Genomic DNA, 10,116 nt, shown 5'->3' on the forward strand with positions numbered 1-10,116 from the left:
TTAATGTACAAATTCCAGATTTATTTATTACTATTCAGCGTATTTTGAGAACCATGATTTTTTTCTTTTTGCCTACTAACAAAATATAGGGTGGGGGGTAAAAGATTACAAATATCTAAAACCTTTTGAAAACTTTATAATCTATTACGGTATTTTTGATCTAAGAAAAAGAAATTTCGTCGGGGAGTATTATCATGACCGAGAAACCGAGTCGGCAAGTTTCCCGATTCTTTTAACGACTTCAGGAGACAGTTTCTTCACCGGTTTCCTCTCTTTCTCCGGTCGAAAATCAAAACCCAGTGCGTCCGACACTTCCTCGGAGCTCCATCCAGCTTTACGGAGCGATTCCGAGAACCGACCCGCTTTCAGAAGCAAAGCATCTAAAACCGCTTGATTATCTAAAATTACCATCTCATCCTCGAAGAAACCAGATGCCGACACGTGGACGATATCATCAACGTCGGATTCGCTCCACCCGCCTCCTCTTAAAACCGACCCGATCCGGTTCACGTACTCGTCCACCCATTTCGGCGTCTCGGATCTCGTTAAGTCTAAGTATCTCTCCGGCGATGAAGAGTGCGACGACGACATCGAAGAAGCCGAGTTTCTCCGGCGACGATCCACCGCCGCGTCACTCCAAAACTCCACCCATCTCGGTGTGCCCGACCCGTGAACACGACCCGAATCTAAGCTCATTCTAGAGAAGTTCGACGAGGACGAGGACACGGCGGATATCTCGCTCACAGAACGCTGCTTAGTGAGAACAACCGGAGACAAACCGGATCCTCTGAAGACAGACTCACGCTCGAAGAAATCGGATAGATCCGACCCGCAACAGAAAATCCGGGTCTCGTCGATGTAGAAAACCGGGTTACCAGCTAAAGACGGTTTACAAGGAATAAAGCAGTGATCGAAGATGGGAATCATCAAAGGAGCTCTCTTGAGAGCGTTTCTCGCGACCCGTAAGGCCTTTTCCGGGTCAGACGGTCTCGGGCCCCAAGATTTGCTCCAGAGAGTGTTTCTCGCGATCTGAAACGACACGGCGGCGACTGGAAGATCGATCATGGCTCGGAGGTGGAGACGAGCTCCGGGAGAACGCCAGTCTGGAAAACCTGCTCCGACGGGTAAGCCGGCGGCGAGAACGGCGCGGAGATCCGGCGGGAAGGAGAATGAGAACTCGGCTTCGGCTCTGGCGAACTCTGCGTCGGTTAGACCCGGTTGGACTTGGATCCTTGAAGTGTGTAAATGTGAGATTACTTGGTGGGCGAGAGATGAGAAAGATACGAGACTGTTCCTGACCCTTGGAGTCGTTGGTGCGGAGGCCCGAGCTGAGAGACGACGGAGGCCCGCCGCGTGTGATGGCCGGAGACCGGTCATTCTCCGATCAACGTCGACCATTTTTGTTTTTTTTCTTTGGAAAAAGGAAGTGAGAGTTATGGCAAAATGAGTAAGCTTTATGAGTTATGGGGTTTCAGATATGTCTGAAGGCAAACTGAAAAAAGATGATAGACGATAAAGAAAGAGAGAGAGAGAGGCTTCGTTGATCAAAGTAAGGAGCTTCGTGTATTTATAGCAAGTTTTATTGGTGGGTCCTACGAGTTGTCCTTTCTAGGAGTATTTATTTTTGGTTTGATTTAGTATTTTACGAAAAATATTAAAAATAATTCGAATCTCTAATGACTTCATCGACTAGTTCATTTGATGATTAAAATCTTCAAAAAAGAATTTCTTCGTTGAGATTCTTTAATTATCTAAATCAGCATCAGATACCTTTCTGATCGGTTTACACTTTTGTTGAGTTCTCTTTCACGGCTCTGATTTTCTTGGAAACACGTAGGACCCATGCGTAAATTATGGAAATAAACACCAAATTATAACATTAATCACACAGTATTTACTATATTTAGAATCTGTTCATAAATATTTACTTGTTTTCGAATAATCAACTGTTTTGAATCTTTTTTAAGAATAAATGTCAAGTGAACTGAATTGACATATGCTTAAAACGTCTTAGATAATTTTTTAATTTCTTTTAAAAAATCTATATAATACTAACTGATAGGCTAGAATTGACAACCAAAATTAAATATGGTGAAATTTTTGACATGGAAGTTTTAAATTATGCTATATTTACACTGGTAATACATCATAATGCTGCATTTATGGAGAAAATGCTATCAACTAATCTTAGAACCGAATAAGTTAAACCGTAGTATGTCAGGCTCCGAATGGTAACAGCGAATTGAGCGGTACGGAACAAGCGATTTGACTGCGGTACGGTTCTGACAGTTATAAAAATGTATAGATATATGGTATATGTAGAGATTTTTATTACTGTTGAATGCGGTGCGGTGCAGAACTAATGTTACTATTCGGAGCCTTAATATGAAATCTATTTATATATTAGGTATTATATAATAAATTATAAACTATTCGAGATTAGTTAGATCAACTTTTTTGTTTTTGTTATGGATCATTGGTTTTGTTAAGTATTGTCTGAACTTTAAGGAGTGTTTGAATTTTACAAAATTTTATTCGGTTCAAACCAAAAATGACAATCAGTCCGGTTTATAATCGATCTCGATGGGTTTGATTAGAGGTGTGTTTCGGATTTAGAAGCATGGATAACAAAGGTTGAAAAGTGATTAGACGTAAGCCAATATCATACCCACTCCGCCACGCTGCATCAAATCATGCTCCTCACTACATCAGGGACACCATCGATATTAATCACTATTAAGTTTTGATTTGGATTTATCCACATAATCATAATCTTTGCAGTGGACTTAACAGTAAACAGTTTGGGAAAAAGTAGCATATTAATCCCGTACCATATGAATCATACAAACACCATACCAATATAGTATCATTTATAATGAAGTAGACTAAAGTGTTCTGTTTCTTTCTATATTTTTCTATTTAAAAGTCCAAGAAAGAAACCAGTACACATGCAGCTTAAGCATGAATTGTAGTTGTAAAGTTGAGAGTCCACCGCTTGTATTTTTATATTTTTTGCTAGAACTTTTTACTTATCTACCTATAGAGTTGTGGTTCAATTTAATGCGATGTTGAATCAATAACCGCTGAGGCATAATCTTTGGGTGGTAAGCAATAAAAACGGTCACGCGACTCTAGGCCACACTACTCGGGAGTCTCACATGCCGACACCAATATGGCATGGATTCTTTACAAATGGTTCGTGTGGTGTATCACAAAAGCATAATTTTAAATGATAAAGTCTTTTTTTATAACGAGAAAATAAATTTTAAAATGATGTGTCTTTTTTTTATAACGAGGAAATAAATTTTAAAATGATAGTCTTTAAAATGATAGTCTTTAAGTAGTACAATTTTCAATAGGTTTATTTAAAAAAGCAAAACTTAGATTTACCTCCTAAGATAAACCTTTAAATTCATTTCACTTCTAATAACCAATCATAATGTTACATAGCCTAATGAATAAAAAAATATTAAATATTTTTAAAAACACAAAATAACTAAAAAATAATAATAACACTATTTTAACGACGCTAATATCACCAACTAAACCATAAATCTAAACCGTAACCATAAATCAAAACTTTATATCCTAAACTCAAACTTTATACCCTAAAACCCAAATCTAAACTCCAAATCCGAACCCTATACCCTAAATTTAAACTTTATACTCTAAAACCTAAACCCTACACCTTAAACTTAAACTCTATACCCTAAACCCAAACTCTAAATTCTAGATTCTAAATTCTAAACTCTAAATTCTAGACACTAAATCCTAAACCTAAACCTTAGACTATGAACTCAAACTATAGACACTAAACCCAAACTCTAAACTTTAAATCATGAATCCAAACTGTAGATTATAAATCTAAAACTTAAATCCTAACTTTAAACTCTAAAAGAATAATATCAATATTAATCCAAACATTTAAAGTATAAGATTTGGATTTAAGATTTACGGTTTAGATTTAGGGTCTAGGATTTGAGTTTGGGGTCTAGAATTTGAGTTTAGGATTTAGAATTTGGATTTAGAGTCTAGGGTTAAGGTTTTAAGGTTTAGGGTTTGATTAAAGTACGGTTTGGATTTAGGGTCTAGGTTTGGATTTTAGAGTATAAGGTTTGGGTATAGAGTTTTTGTTTAGGGTTACAGTTTGGATTTAGGGTTTAGTTAGCGGTGTTAACATTGTTAAAATTGACGTTACATTTTTTACGTTTTTTTAATTTTTAAAATATTTTTTATTTCTTAATCTACGTGATAATATGATTGGTTATTAGAGAAATTTGAATCTAAATGTTCACCTAAGTTTTTTTTTCTTATTTGAATAAGAACAAAACTTAGGTGAACATTTTTTTTTTTTTTGACCAAAAAAAAAAATGTTCACCTAAGTTTTGTTCTTATTTAAATGCGTGGACATAATTTAAAATTACATCATGTATAAACACAGTAGTTTGTTTTTCCATTTTCTAACGTCATCGAAGCTGCCTAGTATTAAAAGCATTAATTTTCAAATAAACGGTCACTTTGTCAGCTTAACCACATGTTAGGTATCGGGGAAAACAAATTCACATGTTAGGTATTGTTTTTTTTTTGTTTTTTTTAAACTAGCTATGTTTTGAGTCTTAGATTTTTTTTTTATGCGTTTTTTTCGAAATATAGTAAAATTACCATGGCTAGTGTTAAAAAAAAAAAGAAAGTAAAATTACCATGGCTTATTTGTTAAATTTAATATGTTAACGGGTCAACGGCATAGACTTCTACACAACGTACGTGACTGGCGCTTAAATAATGGAAAATTAAAGGAGTTTATTATGCTATTTAAAGATATTAACTTGTAAATTACATTTGTTTTGATGTTCACACTCGCAAAAAATCAGATGATACAAAATCTTAATAACATAATTAAGCTACTTCAGGCCGATCAAGAAAGAAACTGTAATTATACTCACCTTGTTTGTAGTCCCATTTGAACAATAAAATAGCATACAACCAACACCACTTGCTTTGATAATTATCAGTGCATCTACACAAATCATACTTCCTAATTAACATATACAGTATTATAACCGTTGGTGAAAAGACGTAATGATTCTTTCAAGTGTGCACGTATTTACCAACTATACGATATTTCAAAGTCAGCAAATTTTGCTCCTTCATTAGGCAAAAAAAATAAAATAAAATTCGCTCCTTCACTCAGCAAATTCAGTAACTGTAAAATATCAGTATATATTTTCCTCAAGATGATTTTCATTGGATTATTTTCTACCATTTCCGTATAGTGCTACCAACATCTAAAAAATTAAAAGATAAGAGCTCAAGCTAACAAGCTAAGTAACTTGTACACCATCCACTTGCACTATCTACTCTATTAAAATAGAATCCTATTTTTATCTATTGTAAAAAAGTTGTTAGACCAATTCACTAGAACGTAATATATTATTTGATATTTTAAAAAATGAAAAGGATATTATTCTCCTACATCGTAGATATTATAAATGTGATCTTAACAATAGTTTGTTAAATAATATATATTTAAATAGTAAATACATTTATTTGAATGAAAAATATATCTGGTTTACATAATCTTAGATATATATATATATATATATATATATATATTGTATACATATCTACATAATATTTTGAGATCCCAGTGTTTTGTTTGAAACATAAAATATTGTTATAAGAATATAAGAATAGTAGAACATATGAAAATTTTAAAAATAGACTATAAAAACTATATAGTGATGAATGTTTAAATTATTGTAACAAAAATTAAAAAAAAATCACCTATATTTTAGTTATATTATATATAATATAACTTTTTAAAATAAATTCAGTTACATTACTATTAGTTTAAATTTTGTAATAAAAATGAAAATAATATCCGCGCTTCCGCGCGGGTTAGAATCTAGTTTCAGTTATAATTGTGTCCGACCCGTTTCAAAAATTGTAGCTATTTATCTATTTTTATTATTTGTCAACGTTTGGTGGCGTCATACCATTCACGTATATGATCCTTCTAAAGTATTAAAATCTACAAATTCATTGAAACATTGTTAGGATTATCCTATTTACCGCTGAATCGCCAAGTTTTTGTTTTCATTTCCCATTCGTTTATTTGACGAAATCCACAAACCACAACCTTATTGGTTATCATAGTGATAGACTGATAGTAGTTGATCATCAACATATAATAACGAAAATATACCCGGCAATATGTATTTCAACCTTAGATCTCGTGGTCATTAAAAATTGGACCAGAAAAGAAGGTAGATCAGATCTAAGAGTAATATAACTTACTAGAGATTTTGGTATTATCATCGATGACAAAGGCAATATATTACATTTTATTTATTAATTTGACCATCTTTCGTTTATACATGAACTATATTATATAACGATGTGAAAGGTTGGACTTAGGTATGGGTAATAGTTAATGAAATGTTCTCATAAGGTGAAGAGTGTTCGTTGTCTGGGTGTGAAGCTTTTGGAACATTGACAAGTTAGATGTTTAATTGTAGCTGAAGCTGTGCGACATTTTGTAGGGCCCGTTTGTCCCAACCACATAATCTAACATCTCCTAATGATTTTGAAAGAGATATAAGGGAGGTGCCATTTTTTTGCAACTAGTTCATTGATTGTTTTATGAATATGTATGTGGTTGTGGATGATTGACTGAATTCATAACTCATAAGAGCCAGTTAGAAATATAGTATAATTTTTAACATTCCAGATCCAGTTTCATCCATTTTTTGTTTTCTTTTGCAGATGAATATATGGTTAAATATTTTATATCAATATACTTTTGATTGGTTATTATCCTTTCATATATAACATTTCTTCTGAAGACTTTTAGTTGTTTGTTTTCCTCTATCTATATAATTGATTTACTGTTGACAAAAAAATATAATTGATTTACTATGTAGAAGAGAAGCCTAGCTATATTTTATTGTTACTGGCATAATTGAAATGAGGCATAAGTATATCTGTTATTTTGCATGACAAATGAATTACAAATAATAAGGTTACTATTATAAATCAAGTTTTTATCAAACCTCTTATTTTGCATGCCAAATTATAAGGTCAAACATCTTCGACTATACGTGATGTTCCTTATATCGTTGACATATATGTCGAAGAAATTTATGGCAATATCCTTGAATTTCAAGTGTCGTTACAAACTGTCATTGTCGTTAGACAATATTGGTCTGTTTTGTGTGGCTTCGACTCTATCGACCGTTGATATGTCCCCACGCGATCACAACTTTCGATCAGTCAATTTGGTCCAACAAATTTGGTTTGGTTCAATGTCTTCGTACGAATTATGAATAATGTCAAATCTCTTGTTGTGATGGGTTGGTTTTCGTAATTGATTTTTTGTTGGTTGATGTTAGATGAGATAGATGATATGACGCCCCCTTAACTGATTCCAAAAGGACCCAATAATATCTATTAATGAAATAATAATTACATATTGTATATGGATAATATTAAATCTGTTAGCATTAGTAAAAGAAAATGACCAAACGTAATTATAACTAAATTTTCGAGATTGGTCGGACGACTGAGTCATTGTAGTTGTTTTTGTTGTGAACATTATATCTTATGTGGATCAAAAGAGAATGACTTGATCACTAACGAGCGAACTCTTCAGGCTTTCGAAAGCCGATTTTGTTGTAGCCTCTATAGAATTTTGAATATGAATCTCAATCAAACTTAATAAGAATTACCCTCTTATTAATTTTTCAATGCTTTAGAAAACCACTCAAAACTAAAGCTATCAAACTTCATAGAATTCATAAGTTATACCACACTTTGGTATCTCTTTATATATTGAAATATAAATCCTAAACACATTATCTAATGCTTAGATAACTCTTAAACATTATAGTATTTCCTAATCCATAACTCGGTAGGAATATCTTAGTCCAACAGCCTCTTTGAAGGAGATGTATGTGGTATCCATGAAGCACATTGCTCAATAACATGTACTTGTTCTTTTAAGTTTTATGTTTCTGTGTCAATTGGTGGGAAGGTGAATGTGGTCTTGACATAGTAGTAGGGTCTTGATAGCTTATGAATGAATAAACGGAACTTTTGAATGTTCGCACTTTATTTTAACACAAAAAATTTCATTCATAAACTTAACCAATTACAAAGATAAGCGCAACATCCAAAGCTCGATCTGCAGTCCTAATAGAAATTATTAATACAAGGCCATAGAGAGATATAGATATACACTTGTACAAGTTTGATAACAAACATAAGGAGTTTTTAAAGATACCACATACGAGTAAACTAAATGGGGAGATTACACCATCCTTCAAAGTCTTCAACTATAGAAATAGTCACCATATATCGTGATGTTGAATTCTCCAAATCTCGATTCTCATTGTGATGAGTCTTGTTGTACATTATGGTCCCAAAGGAACCATTACACAAAGCATCAAACAATAAGGAAAGCAACAATGTACTTTTGGTTTGAAGCCGAAAGAAGAGTACCTCACAAAAGAGAGATTTTGATGGAAATTTTCACTCCTACAAAAAGGAAGAAGATGGAAAAGGATCTTTCATGGCCATGACTTTTTTGGAAAGTAAAACGACTAAGAGATTACAATCTTCAAGCTTTGGTAGACTCCAAACTATAAAAGAAGTGGTTTGATGCTTGCACTTGTCGAAGCTGAATGTTAATGATAAACTTTACTTGAAAATTTTGTATTACCTCCAAAGATTGTGCCAAAGAAAAAGACTTTTGCTTATGAGTCTAACATTTGGAGATGTCTCGCATCATGTCGCCATGTTAAGCGTGGAACCCCACAAACACATGTCGGCCGATCAGTTCTTGATAGTTGATAGCACGATCTCAGAAAGTATTGTTGCCGGATACCTATGCCAGTGAGATGTAAACATGAAAGTATCAAAACCAACAAACCAGAGCTTTTCACCTTTACACGGACAGAGAAATGAGTTTGCCGATAGATTCCGAATAAGCAAGCATTGAGTTTATGCAGAAACTTCCAACTCTAGCATTACCATGGTGGAGCCAGAGAGATTTGACAGAGCCAACGTCGAGCCACTGGTCAGTGAAGTCTAACAAGCTTAGAAAGACTAAGCATTCATATGTATGTGCAGCTACGAGGGTGTTCTTGGTGAGATCCCAGACCGTTGAAGCTCAAACATCTTGTATGCAGTGAACAAGAAGGGCCGTATGGCTGGAGAGGCAGGTCGGAAAAGAGATATAGTCTTCACCAGAGAAGAAGAGATGACCAGTAAGGTAAAAAATTGTCTAGATGGAGGACGAGAGAGAGCATCCTGATTCCATATCTAATCGCTGAAATAGAAGTGGAGCCCCACAAACATCATGAATCATATCTACAATTGAAAGCAGAACAACTGAGTAAGGCATAGAAGTACGACGAATGGGGACCAAGCAGAGCATTTAAGCATTTAAGTGCTACATATGATTACTTGTTTTTTTTATGCCATTTGCAACCTATATTTCTACTATTTGTTTCTATATGGTGATAACCATACCCTGAAAAATATGGTTCACTTTGTAAGTTTTTGGTTTATTCTTATTTTGCAGTTTACGATAAACTGCCAATATTACTTTGTTTCTAAATGAAAAAGAGAGATTCTGATAGATGACACATAAACCAACAATACAATTTATTTTGTAAATTTGTGTTGTTGTGGCTGTTTCGTCACAATTCACAATTTTTCTTGTTAAACAACATTTTAAATTATAAACTAGAACCACATGATTTTTTTTTTGAAAATACTATTCTGTTTTTTCATAGTAATCGAAACCTATAATATTAAATAGAATATTTATATTTAAACTGGTAGAAACTTTATAGCTTGATTTGCTACCACTTTTCTTTAAACCAGTCACGCTTTGTTGTTGTTTTTTTTTTTGAAAAAAAAAACGATTTGTTGTTGTTTATTAATTTATATATCCATAGACTAATAAGCACTCGTGTGGTCTCGATATCTCATATCTATTCTTTATAGATCGATTCTTGGTTAGTTTATAGCCTATAGGAAGGCTATAAAGACTACCATTGTAGAAGCAAGCGTGCGTGCGTGCGGTGGCAAGGAATAAAGTGATCTTCTCAT

At 33.6% G+C, this 10,116-nt stretch overlaps 1 protein-coding gene across 1 annotated transcript; it reads right to left on the reverse strand.

Moving 5' to 3' along the window:
- On the reverse strand, positions 1 to 10,116 carry LOC103840943. The gene is made up of 4 exons (XM_009117457.3): positions 9,031 to 10,116; positions 8,720 to 8,884; positions 4,379 to 8,535; positions 1 to 4,295 (listed from the first exon to the last, which is right to left on the reverse strand). Exon 4 carries the CDS (start codon positions 1,396 to 1,398, stop codon positions 193 to 195), a length of 1,206 nt encoding a protein of 401 aa, XP_009115705.1. The 5' UTR covers positions 1,399 to 4,295; positions 4,379 to 8,535; positions 8,720 to 8,884; positions 9,031 to 10,116; the 3' UTR covers positions 1 to 192.

This window comes from Brassica rapa, chromosome A09, assembly GCF_000309985.2.
Source record: "Brassica rapa cultivar Chiifu-401-42 chromosome A09, CAAS_Brap_v3.01, whole genome shotgun sequence".
NCBI classification, from domain to species: Eukaryota; Viridiplantae; Streptophyta; class Magnoliopsida; order Brassicales; family Brassicaceae; genus Brassica; species Brassica rapa.